The 25491-nt window shown below is 39.1% G+C and overlaps 1 protein-coding gene across 2 annotated transcripts; it reads right to left on the bottom strand.

The window, feature by feature from the left end:
- Positions 1–15617: 15617 nt before the first annotated feature.
- On the bottom strand, positions 15618–20840 carry RPL34 (ribosomal protein L34). 2 transcript variants are annotated; one of them, XM_006184639.3, is made up of 5 exons: positions 20762–20840; positions 18844–18917; positions 18662–18761; positions 18235–18338; positions 15618–16004 (listed from the first exon to the last, which is right to left on the bottom strand). In XM_006184639.3, exons 2-5 carry the CDS (start codon positions 18906–18908, stop codon positions 15920–15922), a joined length of 354 nt encoding a protein of 117 aa, XP_006184701.1. In that variant the 5' UTR covers positions 18909–18917; positions 20762–20840; the 3' UTR covers positions 15618–15919. The 2 variants fall into 2 exon arrangements, with proteins under 2 accessions (XP_006184701.1, XP_014414693.1); XM_014559207.2 differs by having other exon boundaries at positions 20632–20772.
- Between the last annotated feature and the right edge of the window lie 4651 nt (positions 20841–25491).

The raw sequence follows: 25491 nt of genomic DNA, 5'->3' as shown, positions 1-25491 counted from the left end.
CTCCCACTTGCGACGGTGGGGATTTGGAAGCTGATTGGACGTGGGATGCTCTAGGTTCCCAGAGCGGGAGGATGAATGGGGACGTTTGGAAAGCTCTGCCTTTTTTGTTACCGGATTTTTCAAGAGCTTGAGAAAGTCCTATGTTGCTGAGCTTTTCCTTCCTGAAGAAATAGTGGTGATAGTAATGATAACAATCGTCACTTATAATTGGTAAATTAATATATTATAAAATTTAAAAATATGTACCCAGTTTAGATCTATCACAAATGTCAGATCATCTCCACAAGATGCCTAAAGCAGATACCTTGATGTGACCAAAATACTATTTTAAATAACCCGTGTCTTCCCCTATTTTCGTAAATGCTATATCTACATTTAAGTATGTAGTAGAGAGGAATTTTTTTTTTTTTTTTTTTTTTTTGGTCAGATAATAAGATACAGTTTTAACCTAGACTTGTTTCCAAAGACATTTTCCAGTTTAGATGACAGTCTCTTGAACTATGCTGTTTTCCTCTCGGTTTCCTATAAGCAGGACTATGTTATTTTCCCCAGCTCAACCAGTATTTTTTGAGGGGTAGTTCTATACCAGGCACTGTGTGAGGTACTATTATGTCTCATGATCTATACAAACTCTTTCAGATGCAATATTAAGTTGTGGATTTTGTCGTTATTATTGTCATTTTAAACTTTTAAAATTAAAATTTGCAAGTAAAACATAGGTACATGCCCACTGTAACCACAGAGAACACATGGAACAAGTTCCCTTTCATCACTGCTCTCATTTTAGTTCTCCTTCCAGATGTAGTGAGGACACTGGGATTAGCTCTGGAATGCATGATTGGAATAAACATCCTCAGATATGAGAAGACTCCCCACCTTGGTTTCTGACCCACAGAGTGAGGACTCTAGTGGTGGGAAAGGCTAAATGGAGCCAACAAAACTGCCTTTCCCTCCAAAATGATAAATCAGAAGTGACTACACAGGTTGATGCCACCCTCAAGGACTTGAAAGATGCAGGGTGGCCATTCCTACCACATTGCATTCAGTTAGCCAATTTGGCCCTTGTGAAAGAAAGATGGATCTTGGAGAATAGCAGTGCATTAATGTAAACCTAGTCATGTAATGCTTCCAACTGCAGCTGCTGTTCCACACATGGGTTCATTGCTGGAGCACATCACATCCCCAATAGTCATTAGGTAGCTATTGATCTGCCAGATGTTTTTTGATCTACACACTGGTAAAGACCAACAGAAGAAGTTTGTTTTCAAATGGTAGGGTCAGCAGTACAACTTCACAGCCCTATCTCAGGACTATATCAAATTTCCAACCCTATGTTATAATTTGATTTGTGGGAAACTCTATTGCCTTTTCATTCACGGGATATCACACTATACCACTGCATTAATATTATGAAGATTAGACCTAGTGATCTAAGTAGCAACAACACTAGATACATTGGTAAGACACACACTTGACAAAGAATGGAAAATAAGCACAGTAAAAGATCAAGGGCTTCTCAGTGAATTTTCTAGGGGTCTAGTAGTTTGTAACATGTGAGCTATTCCTTCCAAGGTAAAGGATAGTTGCTGCATCTAACTCCTCCTTCCACTTAGAAAGATGCACAATGCTTAGGGAGACACTTAGGACTTTGGAGACAACATATACCTCACTTGGTCATGTTATTCCAATCCATTTAGTGAGTAATCCAATAACCTGCTGATTTTGAGTAGGACCCTGTACAAGCAAAGGCTATGCAATAGGTCCAGCCTTCCAAGCAAACTGCTCTGTCACTTGGACCATATGACTCAGCAGATCCAATATCATTTGAATTGTCTGTGGCAGATAAGGATGCTCTATGAAGCTTTTGATGAGTCCATTTAGGTGAATTACAGCATGGAGCCATAGGGTTTTAGCGCAGACCTATGCCATCCTCTGCAGATAAATAATTTCCTTTGAGAAATTAGCCTCTGGCTTGCTTAGTACAGACTAAGCTATTGACCAAGGGTGACAAGTTACCATGAAACATGGACCGGTCATCACCAATTTGGCATCATCTGACCTATCAACCCATAAACATGGGTGTCCACAGCAGTATTCCATCATCAAATGAAAGTGTTATGCAGGAGATCAGGCTCGAGTCAGTCCTGAAGGTACATGTAAATTGCATGAGAAACAATCCAGATACACATGGCCCACATTCCTGCCACACGGCCTCTTCTCTCTCAGCCTATACATATGGCATTATGGAGAGTGCCCTATGATAGGTTAACTGAAGATGAAAAAATGGGCGCCTCTTTTACAGATAGTTCTGCATAATGTGTTGACACTACCTGAAAGCAAATGGCTTTGCATTACAGCCTCACTTGGGGGAAGCCTCACCTGAAGCAAGTGATGAGGGGTTATCTTCCCAACTGGCAGAATGTTAACACTGTACCAGGTTTTTCATTTTGCCTGGAAGGAGTAATGGCCAGAGTTGCAGATCTATAGTGATTCATGGGCAGTGCTAATCATTTGGCTGAATGGATGGCCAGGGAGTCAGGAGGAACACGATTGGAAAGTTGTTGAGGAGGTCCAATAGAAAGGCATGTGGATAAACCTCTCTGTACTGGTACAAAAGTGAAGCTATTTGTACCCCACATAAATAGCCACCAAAGAGCAATCTATGTAGGGAAGAATATACATACTCAGGTGAATAAGATGACCCATCCAGTGGACATGAGTCATTCTCTCCTCCCAGTCACTTGTGTCCTGGGCCAAAGGGTCCACAAACAAAGGCAGCAGAGATGGAGGTTACACATGGACTTTCACTTGTCATAGCTGATCTGGCTAGAGCCACTGCTGAGTGTCCAACCCACCAACAGTAGAAATCAATGAGCCCACAATCTGGCACCATTCTCCAGGAGGGTGAGCCACCCACTTGGTAGCAGGTTAATCACATAGCAGCACTTCCAGTAGGCACTTGGTTCTTACTTAAATAGATATTCACACTGGATACAAATTTTCCTTCCTTGCCCACAATGCTGCTACCAAAATCACTATTGTGTGGACTTGAAGAATGCCTTACTCAGCATTGTAGTGTACCACCAGCATTGTTCCTGGCCAAGGAACTTGTTTGACAATAAATGAACTGTGGCAGTGGATTCATGTTCATGGAATTCACTGGTCGTAGCATGTGTGCCATCACTTTGAAGCAACTGTGTGGAATGGTGGAATGGCCTTTGGAAAATTCAGTTATGATGCCAGATTAATTTCAACACCTTTTGGGGCTGGGACAATGTCTCCCAAGATGCAGCATGTGCTGTAAATTAGTCAATATATGATGTTTCTCTTAGAACCAGGAATCAGGTATAAAAGGTGGCAGTGAATCTTCTTACTGCTACTTCTAGTGATCCACTAGTGGAATTTTTGCCTTCCATTTCCTACAACTTTAGGCTCTTCTGGTCTAGAAGTTTTAGTCCTAAAAGGAGGAATCCTTCCACCAAGGGACACATCAGTGGTTCCATTACTTAGAGATGAGACTGTAACCTTGCCCCTTCAGTGTCCTCATGCCATTGAATCAAAAAGTAAGTAAGGAGTACTGTATTGAATAGGGGGGTTGATCCTGACAATCAAGGGGAAATTATATTATCACCCCAAAATGACAATAAAGAAGAGTGTGTCCAGAATGAAGGAGGTTTCCTGAGGTGCCTTAGTACCTCCATATTCTGTGATTCAAGTCTATGGGAAACTTAACAATGCAATAAGGTTTAGGTCAGTCTGGCAGGCAAGGAACCACTGCCAGCTGAGGTTTTTTCTGAGGGTAAAAGGAAGATGGAATGGGTAGTGGAAGACTGTAGTGATAAATCCCAGCTATGTCCATGTGAGCAGTTGTAGAAACAAGCACTGTAATAGTTATGAGTATTTTTTCTTATTTTGATATGAATATTTTTGTATATATTAACCATTTTTTTCTATTTTTGTCTCCCATTCTCCTATCATATATAATATATTGGATGATAGCATTTAACTTCTCAGTATTTAAGATACTGGATATCAAAGAAGGAATATGATTTATCCAAAAGACAGATGATTACCGTCCCAAAATGGATAAAAGGTCTTTGCTTTCTCTTTGGAGAGAGCATGTTATAGTTGTATGAGAGGTCATTGTATTATGTTAGGAAGAAGTATAGTGTTGCTATTGACCTTATTTGAAAATTAAATTAAATATGGTTTTAAAAAGATCAACTTGGATACAAAGTTAACAAAGGATAGACTGGTGGATTTGTATCATATCAATTTAGCTAAGCTGAAACTATTTCCCAGAATCCCTTCACTGCATAGTTCTGAATTACTGTGGGCCCCAAAGACACTATCATTTTCGAGACATTTATTTAAGCTAGCCAAATAAATTTCCAGCGTTATTATCAGTTACTTGTAAAACATTTAAAATACTCAATTGAAAATAGTAGATTAATGAAATGAATTATGAAGCATCCATAGGGTAGAATACTATACAACCATTAAAAATGATATGGTAGAATTTTATTTTCTGAAATGGACAGATGTTCACAATAGGTTTAAAGTGATGAAAGTCAGACCACAAGATCTATGTAGGGTATTGGCACAGTGGTTATTGTATGCATTTTCTGAGCGTTGTACATTGAAAAAAGTGTGAAGGGACACAAATAATAGCTATGTGATGAGTTTACAGATCTTTTTCCCTTCCTTGGAACTGTGTGTATTTTCCAATTTTTCTACAATAAACATATATTGCTTTTGTAATTAAGATCAAAAATTTAAATAACATTTTGTTGGAACACAACAGATATCTTCTCTCTGGTGTTTCATCATCGGCATATCTGTCTCTGTACCCAGGTATTGTTCACTGCTGTACTCTGTAAGAGATAAATAGTAATGCTTCCCAAATTGGCTTCCATCCTAAGTAAGAGTTGTTGCATGTTTACTACTATGCACCATCAGACAGTCCACTGCAGTATCAGAAACTTGGCATCTGGAAGTCAGGGACAATATGTTTTTCACCACTGAATTCCCTGCACCTCTCACAGTGCTGGCACATAGTAGGAGTTATTAGTTGAATGAATCAATGAACAAATCCTTGCTCTTCCATCTCACCCTTCAATGTGTCATCTTAACAATGGCATTTCTTTAATGTTTCTTTGGTTTGTTCCCTCCTCTCCATCACTACCATTTGTAGTCCAGACATCATCTCCTGCCCCAGTTCCCTTCAGCTTGCATCCAGGGTGCTCCTTCTAAGAAACTGAACACATCTCAATACGCCAATCAAGATGCTAACTAGAGAGAACTAAGCAGTTGCACCAGAAGAAAAATTTGGTTTGTTTTCATTCATTCCTGTCTTCTTTCTTTTCTATCTCATAGATCCTTTCCATATTTTAATACCTGTTTTGTGAAAGTTGTGGGTATTTTCTGAAAGCATCTGCTTTCTCTTCAGGAGAGGTGGGAACCCATGAGGGCAGGAGGTAGTGCTGGTGATGATAATGTTCGCCATTCATTTCTTTCTTCATCCATCAAGCATTTGAGGCACATGTAGCAGAGACAGGCACTGTTCTATGCAACGGTGTTGCCAGGATAACTGTGCCTGATTCCTGCCCCCAAGAAGCTGTCATTCTAATCAGGAGAGAAACACACACACTGTGAATGGCAGAGCTGAGTGAGCAATGCATGCTTACTGGAGGTTTGGACAATTGCTTTGAGAGTCCTGGAGTGATTCATTCTCTCAGGTGGGAAAAGGCAGGCTTACAGAGGAGGTCACGTTTGAGCTGAGCATCAAAGGAGGAGCTGGATTCCTTCAGGGTCAGGAAAAAGCTTTTCGGGCATGAGGACCAGTCTGAGCAATGGCAGAGAGGTGAGAGAGCCCAAGGGAAGATGAACAGTTGTGTGTGACAGAGAGGAAAGGAAGAATGGCTAGAAACACGACTCAAAAAGGAAAGAGAGAGCCTGATTTAAGTGGGTCTTTCATGATGCATTTAGATTTTATTATGTGGGCAATAAAAAAAATTGAAGGATTATTTTAAAATTGAAATAAGCAGTTGTGTGTTGGAACATGGAGGGATAGCAGAAAGATGTGAGGCAGATAGACTGTTTAGGACCTTGATGTGGGAGTCCAGATCAGAGACGACGAGGGTCTGTGATAGCCTGAGGAAATGAGGAGAGCAGGGAGGTTGGTGGTAATAGATTACAAAGACCTTTCACAGGTAGAAGCAGTTGAATTTGATCAACAGATATGAGGCTGGGTTATTCGGGAAGAGTGGACTCTGATGAAAGTGAACTGTTTAATAATGGCCCTAGGCAACTGGGCAGCTATGTCCAGGAGCTGGACCAAAGAAGAAGGCTTTTCCTGGAGCCTCAAGCAATGCTTCAGTGGATACAAGAGCCAAGTCGGAGAAGAGCTTCTTTCCCCCAGAGACTGTGATTCGGTGCACACCCTGCCCATCACCTCCATCCCACACAAGTCTTCTCCGAGGGAGATGCAAAGAGCGGGAGGCTGAGGATCTGCCCTCTGCCTGGTGAGAGCTACTATTCTAGAAGGACCCTCCAGGAGCGGACCTTGGTGGGATTGGGAAAAAGGCCAGGGTTAGAGATCCAGGAGTCAGCAGCATCTGGGTGATAGAGTCATGTCAGTGGATGAACTGCTGAAACATGAGCTGGAGCAGGTAGGGGGTTTGCTTGGGAAGGTCATGGATGTCCTTGGGGAGCTGATAAAAGCTATGAGCTCCCTTCTCAGAAAAATGCCCATACATACCCACCACTGTGGCTGTAATTATAGGAGGTTCACAGAGCAAAGTTAAAAGAGTGAGAGGGAAGATTGCTGAAGATGATGCCCAGGGAATCACCCACATGATCCAGAGGATACTGCAAAGTTGATACAGCAAGATCAAAGGAGCAGAAGAGCCTTGGGAGAGCAGGAGCTAAGAAAGCTCAGGAGGCAGAGTTTCCAGCAAGTCACAGCCACATGGAGTGAAACTGAACAGAAGCCACTGGGTTTGACAATTGGTCATTGGTCACCTTTAGCCAGTAAGTATATTATTATGGTGACTTGAGGACAGATATGACTCTAGTACTAGGCACAGTCCTGGAACATGGTATCATGATGAATACTCGTAAATGTTTGGTGAATTAATTCATTAATTTCAGTACCATGATGTCAGGAGAAGCCAGAGTGCAGAGAAAAGTGAATGCAGATTTAAAAAATAATAGTAGTGAATTAATATAGGATTTATCCCTCCCAACACAGCTGGGTATGAAAGGAAGAGGAGGGCTGAGGTGGTAAGAGAGGGGTTCATACAGATGGTGGGACCTGGGTACGTTTGGGTAAGATGGGGAAGAAAATTGCGGAGAGGGAGGGGACTGAAGATGGCAGAAGGAAAGAAGGTTAAGTAGCTGAGAGTGTGTGGATGGAGCTCACCAGGGGTGAAGTTTACCTTGGAAGAGATTTGAGCCATCTTCTAAAGAAAGAGAGCAGAAAGAAGATTAGAAGCATAAGGCAAAAAACACTGAGAGTCTACCCAGAGGAATTATATTAGATTGTCTTATTTAAACCATCTCATAGGTGTTAGTGATTTCATTTTTCAGATGAGGAAACTGAGGTTTATAGAGATTGACAAACATGGTCAACTTGCTTGACAAAGTCAGAAAGCGGCAGAGCCCTGGCCTGCTGAGTCCAAAGCCCACGCTTTTATGAGCGTTAACATTCTGAGGTGCCAAAGAGGGGAAGGGAGCTGCAGAAGTTCTTGTCCAGTGGTTTCTATGCTTTCAGATACTATTAGATCACTTGGAGTGAGTGCTGGTTTGGAGAGGAGGTAAAGACTTTGAGACAGCCGCTGCGAACAGCCGGTTACTATGTAGTATAGGGATCCAGATTTTTAAAAACTTAATTAATTAATACATAGTTAATTACCTATGTAATTTTCTGAAATATATGTAATATATATACACACCTTTTTACATTAAATTTTTTTAAGGAAAATAACTGTAAATCTGCACAGTTTTAGCTTCCCTGCAAAGCTGTTGCAATTCAACTCAGTAACTGTGTTTTTATGTAATTCCTTTCTGTGGCCACAGCAGGGCAGGAGTTCTCTTTTATAAAAATTACAGCCCTGTATAATTTTAGCTGCAGCAAAATGTATTTTTGATACCTTGAGATTTATAAGCTGTATTCGCACCATATATATTGCCTATAATAAAAAGGCAAACTTATTTAAAAGAAACTTGCCTCAATGCTATGATCAAATAAGTGCAATGAAACATTACACAAACGGAAAAGGCTGCTTCTCATGCTGGCAAGCCTATCTTTAAAATGCAAATGGTTTACTCTTTTAATGATGAAAGAAGAATCTTGGGAAAGCAATATTTTCAGATGAATAAAATATCAAACCCAGGATATTTTCTTTTATATCTAGTTGCTTTGCAAGTAATATAGACTTATAAAAGCAAAAAAAAAAAAAAAGAGAGAGAGAGAGAGAGATGTGTACTTGTCTGGCAAGTTTTCATTATTAAATCTTAAAAAAGAGAAGAATTTCTAGTTAAACTTTCTAAAGTAAACTTATTAGATTTTGTTTCTTAATACAGAAATTTTTTAAGAACAAATAACAAAAGTGGCCTACAGCATCATCATACAGAGGATTCCTATTTTTTAATTACTTCATTTATTTTATTGATTAAAAGATAAGGTCACCTGTTCAGTTATAAAATTCAAACAGTACAAAGGCTAAAAACATGAAAATCAAATGCCATCGCCCCCTTATCATCTCCTTCCCTTCTCTATTCCTTTTCTCTGAAAGTAACCATGATTAGTAAATTCTTGTGATGAAGAACATTTTCCAAGGAATATGTTACCCCATGATTAGGAATGGCATTTAAAACAACAGGCTTTAATCTTTTCAAAAGAATCTGAACCAGAACGCAGATTGTAATTTGGTTGCACATGTGAAATGTGGCAATGGCCCCAGAACCAAAGGCTTGAGTAACTGGCTCACCAAAACACCACCATCCCCGACGCCGACACTTTTTGGAGTGAATAAGAAATCAAAGTGCCTTCTCACCTCCAGAAATGATCCTTCCAGAGGTAAGGTATCTGGGGTACGTTTGACCAGCAGCTGCTCCTGCTGTCTGCCAGAAGCCCAGAGAAAAGACCACTGTCTCCAGGGCTGTCAATTTGGCCTTTTCACAAAACAAAACAAAACAATTCTAGCTTGGAAATGACAAGGGACTCTTTAAGACATTGATTTACCCATATTTGCACACATTGAAAAGTATGTTTTATATATATACTGAATAAAATACCTAACTTTTTAAGAATGTTGTAAAATATTTCCATATGTACATTATATCAAAGTACTTCCCCCCACCAAGTTCGGTTGAAAGGAAATACCCAGAGCATTTGGCCATCAGAATAGATGTCTCTAGTTGTGGTTTTCAGATGCCCTAACATGCTTCTGCCCAGAACTAATCAAATACAGCTCGGCACTTTCAGGCAGGGAGTGTGTATGTATGTAATTCCTCACAAAGAGAAAAAAAAAACAAAGACAAAAACGGGAGTAAAACATGATAGAAGAGGTTAAGATATCATTTGGCTTTTTGGTTTATTTCCAGCATTATCAATTGTCTTTAATCATTTAAAGTGAGAAGACTCCATCATGACCATCTGGATGGATGCACTGGGCTTGTTTCTCCATAAGTATATGAGAAGGCAGTTTTTGTACCTGAAGCGGGAAAAGGCCATGCAGTCTGTGGTGTGGATAACTCGGGATATTTAATTGAATCCTAAGAACCTCTTAAGTTATATTGTCTCCGATTTATAGGTGAGATGATTAAGACTTAGAGAGGGTAAGAAACTTGCTCAAAGTCGCCTAATTGGTTAGTGGTGGACTTAAGATTTAAACCCTTATCTGTCTAATACCCAGTTGTACATACAGTTGACCCTTGAACAATGCAGGAGGGTAGGGGTGCCAACAGTGAAAAAATGGGAGTAAGAAAATCTGAGCATAACTTACAGTCAGCCCTCAGTATCCTTGGTTGTGCACCTACAGACTTAATCAACTGCAGCTCCTGTAGTATTGTAGTTTTTACTATTGAAAAAAATCTCCAAATAAGTGGACCTGCACAGTTCAAACCTGTGTTGTTCAGGGTCAACTGTACTTTCTTCCAGGTCTTATGAAAGGACCGTCCAAGATCCATCTCTGTGAGAACCAGATAGGAGATCTTGTTAAAATGCATTGTTCTTGGCCCAACTTTCAGAGATTCTGATTGAGAAAGTCTTAGGTGGGGCTCAAGAATCTGCATTTAAAACATCTCCCCAGAAGATTCTTAAGTGAATCTGGAGTGTGAGAATCTCTGTCTATATGGTAATGCTCAGATTTTTAAAACAGAAAGGGAAGTTTCACACGACAAACCTCCTTTGAGCCCCTGATGACCATTTGTAAAGAGGTGGCAATCCCAGTGCACACTTCACCACTGACCATGTCCTTGGCATGACCTGTTAGCTCTGTGTTTATATGAATAGTGTGCACGATCCTGACTCCCAGCAGGTTGAACTACCAGCTTCCCTTGCTCAAAATTCTTTAAGTGGAATTCAGTCTTTCAACCCACCGTTAGAAATTCTAAAACTAAAATGTAAATAGTTCTAGAGGGAAGACACTGACTCATGGTTCACACAACGACTGAGGGCAGGTGTATTCTGAGATTAGGTTTTAAAGAGACATGGAGAGGGGCCCAGAATTAACATTTGTTAAGTACCTGCTAGGTGCCAGGCACACTTAATCTTTATAAACCTTGGAAGATAGGTATTTGTACACCCATTTCTGGGGTTCATAAAACAGAAACTCAGAGAATTTAAGCAACTTCTCAAGGCCACATAACGACAGTAATGGAGTTTATGCTTTGCCCACATCAAGACACATGCCTGCATTTGTGGGAAGAGGAGCAAAGGAAGGGAGATGGGAGACTCCAGAAATTCTCCCCAGGCTGTGACAGCATGGAGCCTGGTATACACTCAGGGCAGTTATTTGTTGAATGAATTGATATCAATTCTTCATGCTATCAAAGAGAACTTTATAAATGCCACTGTACTTAAAGCCTTTGGTGTCTCCTGATTGCCCAGAATAGTGGTTCTCTAACTTGTTCAGAAAGCAAAGCGCTTAGAAATCATGGTGCTTTTTTTCAGAATGTGATAGATTTATGTATTAAATGACAAATTAATTTACTGTTAATCAGATTTTGTGAAAACAACATTAGCACCAAAGATTTTTTAAAAAAATAGAAATCAACACATTCACCCATACATTTGTAGTTTTTTCTAAAAATTGGGAATCCTAGATTACCCTGCAGAAATTCAAAATTTTATGGTTTGCTCTTTCTTTTTTCCAAAATGCTAAATTTCTCCAGATAATGTTCAGAAGAAAAATATAATCTTCCTGGTTTTACATAGTGCATTCCTGGAAATTTTAGTATTTATTAAAACCATGCAAAAAATATTCTTTTTAAATGGAGTTACCAAGGCTGAGATAACAATAAACAGATTTGCCACCTATATGAAAATCTGGTTGGGTATTGGAAAGTCATTTAGGACTCAGGATGATTTGCTGAGCAGGATGCCCTATATATTACAGAGTGTAGCATCAATGCCTCCCAAAATTTCCAAAATGCCCTAGGTGCCATTTCAGCTTGAAAGACTGGTTTAAACTAATCTACCAAGAGTCATGAGTAGCTGAACTAAACTGTGAGCTCCTGGAAGGCACTGGTGGTATCATACTCACCCTCAGAGCCCCATCCAGTGCCTGAAGCTTAGTAGATGCCCAGTTCATCACCAGGACAGTGAAATGAAGTAATGAATCCATGAATGGGAGACTTTCAAAGTCACTAAACCAAACTTCCAGAGCAGGTAAGTGACTTAAGATAACAGAAGTCGTTAGTGGCAGAACAAGTGCTGTAGTCCAAATCTCTTTGCTTCCAGTGTAATACTGTTCCTACAGTATCAGGGATCTTCAAATCATGGTACTTCATACTTTAATCTCCAAGGTTGCCTGAAGACATCCCAAGGGGCACTGGAGTTTCCTTGATATTTTTAAAAAGCGATAGAACAGCTTTTTAAAAAATTATTCATATCTTTACTATGCTGGAAATTATATCCTTTGCAATGACTTAAATTTATAATGAAAAGTTTGGGGTGGTAATCTAAAAATGTGCATGAGTCTACAGAGGTTTTCAAAATTCTTTAAGGAATATGCAAGCAAAAAAAAAAAAAAATTAAAGACCATTGCACTGTACCACTGTTTTAGTGGTATACTGCTATGTAACTAACCACCTCAAAATTTAGTGTATAAAACAAACTTTTTTTTTTTTTTCCCTCACTGTTCTTTGGGTTGATTAGACTCAACAAGGCAATTTTCTGCTGGTCTCACTTGAGGTTTCTTATGCAGTTGTCAGCTGGCAGCTATAGCTGGAAGCAAGAGTCCTCTAGAGCAGGGAGGGTCCACAACGTACTACCTACAGGCCAAATGTGACCCCACATTAGTTTTATATATAAAGCTCTATTGAAACACGGCCAATGACAATTCACTTAGGTATTGTATTGTCTATGGCTGCTTCCACACTCTATCAGCAGAGCTGAGTTGTTTCAACAGAGACCACATGGCTTAAAGCTTTTATAGAAGTTACACTAAGATGCAATAAACATTTGAATTTTCTTTCAAGACCATTTGTTCTACAGGCATGTCAAACTGTAAGCTTATTTCCAACCTGAGAGAGAGAGGGCATATCCCTGAGGCTATTTGGATAGGCCAAGGAATATAGAGGTTGAATGAGTATCAGGGGAATTGAGTCAGTAATTTTGATCCATTTCCTCCTTAATAGTAGGTTGATGCCTAAATTATCTAGGGGATTGCATAATTTAAATACCCTCTAATTCAGAGGAGTGTCTTTGCTCCTAACTGAAATCATTTAGGAAAGCTTTTCTTTCACTGGTCTCCCGTATCACTGGTCTCCCGTAGGAAGGGACAGGTGGCACAGATCTTTTGGCTCTGGGGCCATACAGGTGGACTAGAAGCCGTGTGCTGGCAAGGATGCTTCTTCTCAGTGATTTCAACTTGCTCACACGTATCAGATTTACAGGGCTCTGAGGGTTGAGAGTGAATTGGGTTGCATGTATTGCTTTTTATTTTTCTACACAAGCTGTTTCTTTATAGCTGATTTACGATTCATGTGTACAGCAAAGTGACAGCTTACATAGTTCTTTTTCACATTTTGTCCCATAATAGGTTATTACAAGATATTAAATATAGTTCCCTGGGCTATATAGTAGGTCCTTGTTTATCTACTTTATATATAGTAGCATGTATACAAGCTATTTCTCAACTCAGGGCATTTATACATGTTGGTTCTTATGTCGGGAATGTTCTCCTTACTTGTCACCCAGCTAACATCTCCTTGTTCTAAGCTTCAACGTGACTTCCTCAGAAAAGCCTCCCTTCACTCCCCATGATGTTCCTTTCTTACATGGTTTCACAGCACTGTGTACTTTTCCTTTTCGATTCTTATCCTAATGGGTGCAATTAAAAACTTGCATCTTCAATTTACGGGTCCCCCAATGTACCATAGCTGGGGAAGTCTGCTCTGATTATTGTATTATTCACCAAGCAGCAGTTCCTGAAACATAGTAGTTTCTAATAAATACTTGTTGGGTGAATGAAATCTAAAGCAAGTTACATAGTAATGTAAAATGTATGGCAAAAATATCTACATAATCCTTCAAATTGACCAAAAACATTTAAGACTTACCCTAAATTACTGACATGCTAATATTTTGGAAACCAGAAGTATCTTTTTTTTTTTTTTTTTTTTGGTAGGGGAACAGGAAACAAGGCAGAAAGTATCTTTTGATTCAGAATTATTATGGATTTTATCCTTTAGAAATTCATGAAGATAGTCAACTTTAATACTCTTGGTTTAGAATACAGTGTTTGTCATATATAATTTTCATTGTTTAGAGATGAAACTTATACCTTTGCAAGATTTTAAATTATTTTCCTCTACATTCACATAACTTCACATAATGGATTCAATAAAAGCTCCATTTTGTATTTTATAAAATCAAATTCCAGAATACTTACAAAGTATAAGAGTTTATTTCAAAAAAACCTTTAAGTGCAAATCATTACCAAATATGTACCAGATATATGTAGAGTTCCCGGTGCCAACAGCATCATACCTAAGTTGTGATAACAGATTGTAACTTAAATAATATCCAGTGACTTGCCAATAGTACTTAGTATCAAGTTTCCTGGGGGCAAAAAGGATTTTGTAGCATTTGGTTTCCCAGGTGTAAATACTCCCACCATGCCAACATCAAGGTACCAAACTGACATCACTAAACACAGAGCTGGACAGAGAAGCACATGACTAACTCTCACAGCTGGGATGAGCTGACTCCACACAACTTGCTCTATTGGTACTAATAATTGTAGAATTCTTACTAGCAATCAGTAATCTAACTCAAGAGAACAAGCATAATATTCAGCCCTGCTTCACAATCTTACTCCACAAGAATTGTGTATGATCTTAGTTGGTGTTATAAGCTAGACATAGCCCCATCTAAATTCTGGGATCTCAAGCTCCAAATCAGGGTAAAAAAAATGCAGGTATGCTATTACACTGCTGAAAATAAACTCGATTTACTTAAAACATATGGAGATTTTCTACATTTAAGGGTGAAAGAATCCCCCCTCCCCCATCCTTCTAATAGAATTTATAAGCAATTCAATGGAAGGAGAAACACGAGACTTTAAAAAGAAACCACTGACTATATTCACATGTCTTTTTAGGAACCTGTCAAGAACACTTTAAGTCACACACAGAGAACTGGATTCAATAAATCGCCTTTTTTTTTTTTTTTTTACAAAATCAAAACCTAGAACAGTAAGGAATCCATTTTGGTCACTTGGACGGTGCTGCTATGTTCACACCAACCTATGCTCTTATGTACACACAAGATGAAATCCGCAGTGCTGCAAGAGGTGGGGTGAGAGGAGGGAACTGGACCAAACTGTGTGACAGTGTAAGGTGAAGAGGAGACGTTAGCAAAGGGACCTTTAAGTGTGGTCTGTGATCAAAAACAGTGGCTAAACACAGGTGAAGGAATGGTCACCACTCAGGTGTATTTCACATCCGTAGTCTTATGGACAGCATATTTGTTAAGTGGGGGCGAAAGGGTTGAAAATTTACACATATAGTATATGAACAATTTTATGATGTCTTGTATCTAGAAAACGAAACGGGGGAAAGACACCGAACTGTTAAAACTGATTATTTGTATACTGAAGTCAAAGGGGATTCTATTCTTTCCCATACTTACTAAACTGTCTATAGTTGTTGAAAAGTTTTCATTTGAAAAGTGAAAACGTTTCAAATTTATAAAAGGTTAAACCATCTAACATATGAATTTTTAAAAGTATGTAACTATAATGCTTTAGCTTTCTCAAATTGCTAAGTTAACCCACTTATTTTGCAGAAACCTGGTAAGTCCTCAGCAGTTCATGAAATGGTCTTAGAAGACAGTTCAGAAGAGCTTATGTAGAATACTTGGAGGGATGCTTGATACAGTCTAAGCACTTTAAGAATGAGCTTTTATTAAAACCCTTTACATACTTTTTATTAAGAGGCACCAGGATCAATACAACATAGTTTCTAAGAGAAAATATATTAAGGTCCCTATTTTATTGCTGTCTAGAGCTGCCATCAAAAAATTCTAGCCATCATTGACCTCCAATTACTTTCAGAAAAAGTAATCAACTAAAATCATGGGGCTCTCTAGTTACCACAGAAACCAAACCTGCACACTAACAAATCACCAACAGAAATTAACAGAACAAGGCCTTTTCACTTTATTACTCAAAAAAGCTTCCTTTTTTTATTTAGCTTTTTGACTCTGTGCTTGTGCTTTCAATACTTTCACAACGATTTTCTGCTCTTCAATAAGGAAAGCACGCTTGATCCTAGAAAAGAAAATATTGAATGAATATAGCTTTTAAAAATTGACTAACACAGGCAGGAAAAGTACCATAACTGAGTAAAGCAATCAGTGAAGATACCCAGAAAAGTAAATGAAACCCATACAAATACAGATTTAAAACTTAAGAGCAGGAATAATATGGACCCTTTCAGCCTAAGGTCTCCTTCCTACACTGGAATTTAGAACAGGGTAATTCTTCAATTCTATGCCAGTAGTACCTGCCCTCCTCTTCTGAGCCATGATAAGCTATAAAATCACCCCCACAGCAGACTGCTCCTTATGATAGCTTTCATTTAACCTCACTTCATTATTAGGATCCAGGACTAATGGTATTACTTGATTCGCAGTGTGTCTTAGAAATTTCCTATTTCTCAAGGTTTTTAAAAATATTAAATTTGGAAGGATTTGCAATTTCTGTGCTTTGAACCTCCATTTAGAGACAAAATGCATTTTATTGATCACTATTATTATTGCGCATAGGACCTGGAAACAGAAGGTCCATATTACCACTTGCTAACTCAAAGCTACCTCTAGAGATAAAGCTCTCATTTAATTCCCACAGAAACCTACCCCATCTATGCTCCCTACTGGTATCCCTGGTTATAATAATCTACCCTCAGAACCCTGGGATTTCTGACTCCTTCGAATGTCTGGGATGTAATCACATTACATAAATACAGCTCACTCTTACTCAGAGCAAAGACTGCAGACTCCCCTCAATGTAACAGCCAATGCTATTCTATAGATCTAAACCCAAATATCCAGAAGCTGGGGCCTGAATTGTATTTTTAATAAATGTGGTCATGTGGTTATGTTTAGCAAAGTCTGGGAGCCAGACACTGGTAAAAAGCCAAATTCCTGTAGCTTAAAACTCACAATCCATTCATCTCCAACATACCTTTCAGACTTCACTTCTCAATCTTCATTTTACACTCTCAATGTGCCAGATCAAACTATGTTCTTTCTCTGCCTGCAATGCCCTCTGTACCTCATGTCCGAAACTCACCCATCATTCAGATTCCACCTCAAATACTATTTCCAGATTCTCAGCTACTTGAAAGCTATTTCTCCTCTAACTTCAACCAGTTTTCCTATCTTATGCAAGTTTTATTTAGCTTGTATTTGTATTAACGTTAACATGCCTAATCATCCCCTTACAAATTAACTCCTGAAAGGCAGAATGAACTTGCAACATTTGGTGTCAGATTTGGTAGACTTGGCCAGACCACTTGATAGAATAAGCTGACTAAACTGGAGGCAAACTATTCCTCTAAACCAATTTCTTCACTTGTAATGGCCAATCACCTCTCAAACCTTTCCACTTAGGTCTTTGGAGTCAATTTAATGTAGACAGTACGGTTAATTAAGAGTAAGAGTCTCAACAAAATCTGGAAATAATCCTGATGCTGCCCCTTAACAGCTTTATGAATTTAAGCAACAAGCCTTGGTTTCTCCACAGAAAATGAGAATAGAAAACACCTCCCTGATGGACTTCTGACAGTTATCATAAAAATGCTGAGCAAAGGTCACCATTATTAACCCCCTGCTTCCACTCCTACCTATGCTACTACCAGTCCTTTAACAGTCACAAGACCGCGTCCTCTCCCAATAGTCCCACCTCTAACCCCGTCCAGCCTTCAGGTCTTAATGTAGATGTCATTTCCTTAGCCTTCACAAAGAAGAGAAACTCTTCCAACCACTCATCTTTAGTAGAAAGGCGACTTCACTATCCATCCTGCTGCAGTTTTAGTTTCTGGCACACCAAAGGTTTCACTGCCCTGCTCAAAACCCATCATTTCCCCTATTTGTAAAGATCAAGCTAAAAACCTGGCTTATGAGGTCCTTCATTATCTGTGACGTTTCCACCTTTCCTGTGTACCATCTCCCACAATGCTGTTCCAGCCACACTGGAACTATATATAGCTACGCCGTTCTTAGACTTTCCATCAACCTGACAGACCAAATCACTAGGAGTTCCTTACCTGCCCCTCCAAGTCCTTTTAGTTTCTACATCTAGCATAAAGATGTTCCAAATCACAACCGAATTAATCTGAACTAATATCATTTATTATCATGTACAGCACCAATTATCCCTAGTTAAGGATTCTAGAATATGCAAATTCTGTTATTTCTTCACCAGTCTTCTAATAATAATTAGCATGCAATGCAACACATACACTTGTTTAAGATAGCCTGACTTCATTATTATTTACCTGTCACGGACACATTTAGCACACATGGAACCACCATAAGCCCGGCTGACATGTTTTTTTGTTTTAGACAGTCTCATGAGAACTTTAGGTCTCACAGCGCGAACCTGCATAAAAAAAATGTTGAGATTGTTTTGAGATGCTTTAACAGAAACAGAAATTGTCCCAGATTTTTGCTAAGTGTTAAGTGTAAACATTAAACAAGGTTACAGAGGGAAATGATAAACTGATTTATCTGAAAGGCATTTCACTGAATTTGTCATATAGGCTTTAAAAGAAAGTCTATGTCCTTCACAGATTTGGATCATGGATGCTTAGTCATTCTCAACCCTCCTAGTGGTGACCTCTCCATCCCTCTCCCCCTTACCAAGGAATTAATGCTCAAAAGCTCAACCCTTGTTATGTTATTCACAGCAAAAGGTTCACTTACTCCTCGAAGTCGGCCTGGGCACACGCCACATGCAGATTTTGGTGCTTTCCCAACTTTCTTGGTATAAAGGTAAACAATTCTATTACCAGGGGTTCGGGACCTAGGAAGTGAGAGAATAGGCAATAGCTCAGCACCTTGCAGAATAAATGACTGTAGGTATATTAAATTTTGGAAATACTTACAGCCTAGTTTTGTTAGAGGCTGTATTGTAGGACAGCCTACGACGGTATGTCAAACGCTGGACCATTCTGAATGCCTAAATAGAGAAAAATGAAATAAAACTGCATTGTAGAAAAAATTCAAATTTTAAAACAGCATCACAAAGTTTATTATCCATGTACATTCTTAAATATAATATCCTTATATTAAGATATTTCATGAAAAGGAGTCTGTATTTTAAAACTATAGTTGGCCCTCTGTATCCACAGGTTCTGCACCCAGTTTCAACCAACCGTGCATCAAAAATATTTTGGGGAAAGAAATTTCATAAAGTTCCAAAAAGCAAAACTTCAATTTGCCACGTGCCCACAACCGTCTACACAGCCATATATGCTGCATTACTATTACAGGTAATCTAGAGATGATTTAAAGTACACGGGAGGATTTACATAAGGAAACTTGAATATCTACAGATTTTGATATCCTCAGGGGCCCTGGAACAATCCCCCAGGATACTCAGGGATGGCTACACTTACATCTAAAGGTAACTGGTAAGAATGCTAAGAGGCAATGTTTGCTTTCCTAATGGTAACCAAATGCAGAGCACTTGGTTACAATTACAGGTTTCTCTCCTACTGAAACTGATTCCATCTGGAGCGGTGTCCGGAAAATTGCTACCAAAGGCAAGTTTGAGAAACGCTGGTTTTAAAGGAAGAGCACACCAGAGAATTTAAGTTGAATCCTTAGCCATGCCATTTACTGGGACTATAAAGCGCCAGGAGCTGGCTTCCTTATCTCTAAAATATAGTTTTTACCTAGTTCACACAACTGTCATTAGGATTAAATGACAAGAGGCATCCTGACCAACATAGTGCCTGCCCACATAGTAGCTGCTCGGCGTTCAATGTTTTGCTCCTAATAGTATCTTGGTCAAGTTAAGTGCTATTCTTATTAATTTTGGTATTGGACCAAATGTCTCTGGATTATGGCAGCTAACTGGGTCCCCCAGCCCACACTTAACAACTAGAAGTACTACTGAATGATGTTTTTTAGCAAATCGGTTATACAGCTACGCAAATGAACGACTTCGCTCTTCAAAACATAAGCAAGACTTGAGCCAACCTAATTTGTTATCCCAAATCTTCTTAACTATTTCATCACAACGTGTTATTTAAAAAAAAAAATGCATTTGTTGTTACAAGTTCCTTACTATCATTATACTGTAACTGTCAGAAACCAAAACCAACACGGAAGGCCAGGGCGAGTGACCCAATCAGCTGCTAGTCCGTATGCCTCTCCAAAACCAAGACAGGAAACTTCCTGTTAAAACTTTTTTTAAAAATTTAAGTATAGTTTACTTACAATGTTTCAAGTGTACAGCAAAGAGATTCAGCTATACACATACACACTTTTTCAGGTTCTTTCCATTAGAGGTTATTACAAGATACTGAACATAGTTTCTTGTACTGTACAGGAGGTCCATGTTGCCCTATTAAAACATTTTTTATCTTCCATGCTATTGGTCTTGGAAAAGAAAACACTCTGAAATGATCCGAATATGCCACTCACTGGCCCTCCCAAATCCTAGAGAACAGCTACAGAGGCGGGGTTAAAACGTGGGCCTAAGATACGAGCACGTTCCGTGATTTCGCTGTCTCAACCAGCCGGAACACAACTCGTTTGTCTCCGAACGCCGGAGGCGAAGGCGGCAAAGTCAGTGGTGGTGAACTGAGGCCACTTAACTGCTCGGAGTGGAGACTGGGATCGAGGGGTATCTGAAGCTAAAAGCCGGGGAACTGCACACCACCAACCTTCCTCCTGAGCCCTTACTCCCACGCCAGCTCAAACGACTGTCCCTGAGAGATCCCGGCTCCGGCAACTCCTCGGATGGCGGCCGATTCTAAAGGCAGTAGCGACAGGAGAAAGAAAAAGCATCCATACCTCTAGATCGGTCCCCGGAAGAGGAAAAAGGAAGGGCCAGCGAGTTCAAAGGCCAAATATGACTGCGCATGATAGGAAGTCACGTCATAGGAAGAGGCGAGGCGGAGAGAATGCCGCCATGTTGTACGGAAGGTAAGCAGTTCCCCTTAGTGGGCGGGATTTCATAGCACCGCTACGTTGTACGTAAAGCGACGTGCCGCGGTTCCGCAGGCCGGGATGCGCCTCATCCGTCGGGGACAGCGCCACACAAAGATCTTTTGGAACAAGCGCTAATGACAAAGGAGCTGCATAGGGCAGAGGTGCGACAAAATAAGGTTTTTTCCGTTCCCATGGGCGCTATGACACATTTTACCTAAAGAGCGTCAGATCTGGGGTTAGACCTGGGTTTAAATCCCAATTCTGACAGTTATCATTAGGTGACCTTCGAGGAGTTGCTGCCTTTAACCGCCCTTTCTTTTTCTTGTCATTCATTCAAAGTACAAGCTTTACAAGATCAGGATTTTAATCCTATATCTGCTAATTATTATCTGTGTTCCGTTGGGCGAGCCCTTAAATCTGTAAGAAGGTATTAGTAACTACTCTACAGAGTTTTGTCGTGATCAAAGGTATCATAAAGTTAAGGCACTTAGCACAGTGCCTTGTAGAGAGTGAGTGCTCAGTAAATGGTGGCTAATCTTAAGATTATATATAGAGTTTCTCGAGACTTCACATGAGTGGTAGAGTTTGAGCTGCATCTCAAAGATGTGGAGGAAGGAATAAAACCCACTAAAATAGCATGTAAAAGTTTACATTTCTTAATGCCTATTTGTATTTTTCTGAGGAGAGAGTTCTTAGCTTTCATTATATTGTCAAGGGGGTTCATGACCTCCAAAAAAGTAAAGAACACTTCACCTAGGCTCTAAGGAAGAATGCTTAAAAGGGTCGTTACATTTTTAATCTCAAATTAGGCTCCCTGGAAACATACTGAGAGAGAGTTATATGCTGGGGTACGGGAGAGTACTCTTTAAAAATGCTCCCGTGAGGAACGTAGGACCTGGGGACCCTCAATGTGGTTGCAACTGAGACCTCAGCTGTTCCAACAGGGAGCCCTGGAATTAGGCGGGCTCTTAGTTGTCCCAAATTGGCAGGGAAGCTGGACTTTTGCAGACCCACATCAGCCAGTCTTTGGTCTCGCTGCTCCCTGACCGTGGGTGAAGCTGTTTCCTGAATCTGAGAGCAATGTCCAGTGATGCAGTGACCCAGCCAGTATCCTTGACCCAGAAGAGACAACTTGAATAAAGTATCCCAGTGTCCAACTCAGGTTCCCTTCTAGGTTTTCCAGTTCAGTTACCGAGGTGAGAAAGCAGGCAAGTGACTGAGGGCAGGTACCCTGCCCATCGTGCCTCACAGCACTGCCATCTGTGTTGTCACACGGGATGGGAGGCTCTGGTTATATCCCCTCCTTTGCCTACTCTCACATAGCTACTTCTCCCTGACCTTGTCATAGTTACTTCTCTCCTTCCCAGTCCTTCACTTTTTGTCCTCTGTAATCCCTTTTGTCTCTGTACCAGGCATTAAGATGGAGGCTGGATAGAGAGTTAAATGTGGCTTCTTAATGAATGAACAAATGAATGCATTTACTTGGGATATATATTCTTTCTATTTCTGGAGAATGCTGGGCAGTTGAGTATAACAGAAGATGGGAACCCTTAGCACACTGTAGTGTACCTAGTGTGTGCTACCTAGCTTTCCGTGCCCACCTCCACGCCAGTAGATAAAAATAATGGTCTCACGATCAGTTTCCCTTATTATACTTAACCCAGTTCTATAACGTGACTTCTCTTTCAATCTGTATTTGCATTTTTTCTTGATCAGTTTTGCCAGAGATGTGGCAATCTTATTAAACATTTCCAAAAACCTCATTTGTTTCTATTAATCTTTCTTTTAGTTCTTTGTTGATTAATTTCTGTGTACACTTACTAGATATTTCATAAACTTTTGTAAAATTGAAATAAGACTAACCTATCTCACTTTTTTCTGTCTTGGGCTGTGAAACTTTGAGGTTTAACACCTATTTATTTAAGGGATTTTTTTGTAAAAGTTATTAATTTTAATATCAAATTTATCTTTTTTGAGTTTGTGCTTTTTGTGTCTTGTTTCTAAAACCCTTTCCTACTCAGAAATCTGTAAGATATTCACCTAGATTTTCTACTAATGATTTAAAGTCTTGTTACAACTTATTTAGAGTTGACTTTTGTGTATACTGAGTTAGGGATACAATTTTCTTCCTTTCCATACGTTAACCTCATTTTTTCCCAACTTTATTTACTGAATAGTCCCTTTCCCCCACCAATCTAATATGTTATCTCTGTCATATACCAGTGTTCCATACATGTGTGGATCTGTTTCTGACTCTCTGTTCCCCTGGTCTTGTCTCTGTGAGTTCTTTACTCTCTAAATTTAGTAAATCCTAACTGTTGGAAGGGCAAATATGTACTACCTTTTCTTCTTTTTCAGAAGGAAAATTCTTGACTTTTTCTTTTCCAGATACATTTTAGAGTCAGCTAATCTGAATTTGTTTGGATTTGTATTGAATCTATGGATCAATGAGAGAATTGACATTTTTATAAAATGAAGTTTTTGTAAGTATAAATATAGCATATCTCTCTGTATATTTAAGTCCTCTTTAATGGCCCTTAATAAATTTAATACTTTGTCTATAAAGATTTGCCTTTTGTTAGATTAATTTTTAGGTACTTGACATTTTCTAATTCTATTGTGAATGGTGTCTTTTAAACTAGATAGTCCAGTTTTTTGTTGCTGGTATATAGAAATCCTGTTGGTTGTATATTAATTTTACCTTCTGCCATCTTGATAAATTCTATTATTTCTAGTAATTTGTGTAAAGATTCTTTTGGACTTTCTAAGATTTGTTTGAAGCAGTAATTAAAAATCTTCACACAAATAATACCCTTACAGTTTGATAAATTTTTCACAAACTGGATGCACCTAGATGAAGACACAATATTATCAGCACTCCAAATGTCCTCTCTGTGCCCCTTACATTCTCTCTCCCTGTTTCCAAAGGTAACCACTATTCTGACTTCTGCCCCATAAAGTTTTGCCAATTTTAGTTCTTTATATAAATGAGAAGTATTATTTATATCTGACTTCTTTTGCTCAAAATTATGTTTGTAAGATACATGCATATTATTTTTTCTTCCTATTGCTATGTGGAATTCCATTGAGTAAACATACCACTGTTTTCCTGTTGAGGGACATCAAGTAGTTTCCAAGTTTGGGCTGTTATGAATGGTGCTGCTGTAAATATTGTAGTACTTGTGTTTTGGTGAAGATAATGTACACATTTCAGTTGGGTATACACCTAGATCTGGAATTGATGGGTCATGGAGTACATGTGGTATGCAAAGGCTAAGAGTTCTAAGATGGCCTTCAATGACTTCTGCCCCATGTTGGTTCTCTTGTAATTATGTTATATTACATGTCAAAAGGGATTTTGCAGATGTAACTAAGGTTATTAATCAGGTGACCACAAACCAAGCCAAAATTAGAATTAACTTCTGCTATGCTAAATATAGAATTCAAGATTGGCAGGTTTTTTTTTTTCAGTACTTTGAAAATATCATTTTATTGTTTTTTGGCTACCATGATCTGTTGAGAAGTCAAATTATTCTTATTTTTACTCCTTTAAAGGAAAGTTTTTGTTTTTTTTTTTTTTTTTTTTTTCTGGCTGCCTTTTGTAACATTTTCTCTTTAGGTTGGGCTTCCATTAGTTTTGGTTTCCAGTAGTTTTACTATGATGTGCTTAGGCATGCTTTTCTCTTTATTTCTTTTGTGGAGCTTGTAGGATCTTTTATATCTATATATTGATATCTCTCATGAGTTTTAGAAAATTCTCAGCCATTATCTATTCAAATATTGCTTCTGCCCCATTCTCTTCTCTCCTTTTGGGACTCTAGTTACACACTGTATTCTTATCACTGTATCTGTAGATCTCTTTTCTGGTTATCAGTTGCTGTGTAACAAGCCATCTCAAACTTAGTGGCATAAAATAACCGCCATTTTATTATGCATATGGATTCCATGGGTCAGGAATTTCTACATGGCATAGTGAGAATGGTTTGTCCTTCTTTCATGGTGAGTGGAGGTGGACTTGAATGGCTGGAGGCTGGAATCATCTAAACAATTTTTTAGTTAATTCCTAGGTTGAGATACCTTGAAGCTAGGCTTAGCCTGAGACTGTCAATAAGAGCACTTATACATAGCCTCTCCATGGGGCTTGGGCTTCTCACACATGGCAGCTGGGTTCTGAGAGGGAGCCTCTCAAGAGGGAGCATCTAAAAAGCAAGTATTCTAGGAGAACTAGTAGCAGCTGCACGGCCATTTATGATCTAGCCTTGGAAGCTACATAGCATCATTTCCACCATTGGTCAAAGCTGCCACAAGCCCCCAACATTCGAAGACATATGTCCTCACCCCTTGATGAATAGAGTGTCAGTGATTTTAGGATTATATTTTAAAGCTTCCACAGTTTCCTGTACTCTTAATATTTACTATCATTTTGTTTTTCCATGCTTTGTTCTGTTTTCTTTTGAACTGTCTTCCAGTTCATTAATTCTCTTGTCAGTATCACTCCAATGAGTTTTTCATTTCAGTTATTGTATTTTTTAGGTCTAATTTTTTCATTTATTTCTCTGTTTATACTTCTCATTCTCTGCAGAAATTTTCAA

Source organism: Camelus ferus, chromosome 2, assembly GCF_009834535.1.
Source record: "Camelus ferus isolate YT-003-E chromosome 2, BCGSAC_Cfer_1.0, whole genome shotgun sequence".
In the NCBI taxonomy this organism is placed as follows: domain Eukaryota; kingdom Metazoa; phylum Chordata; class Mammalia; order Artiodactyla; family Camelidae; genus Camelus; species Camelus ferus.
The sequence above is the reverse complement of the archived record's forward strand: the minus strand, read 5'-3'. Positions and strand labels throughout refer to the sequence as shown.

Excerpts from the sequence above, each read along its gene's own strand:
- RPL34 (XM_006184639.3), bottom strand. The coding sequence starts at position 18,908 with ATGGTCCAGCGTTTGACATACCGTCGTAGGCTGTCCTACAATACAGCC. Across the intron at positions 18,762-18,843 it reads GCCTCTAACAAAACTAGGCT|GTCCCGAACCCCTGGTAATA; the intron begins GTAAGTATTTCC and ends CTCACTTCCTAG. Across the intron at positions 18,339-18,661 it reads GCCCAGGCCGACTTCGAGGA|GTTCGCGCTGTGAGACCTAA; the intron begins GTAAGTGAACCT and ends TTTTTTATGCAG.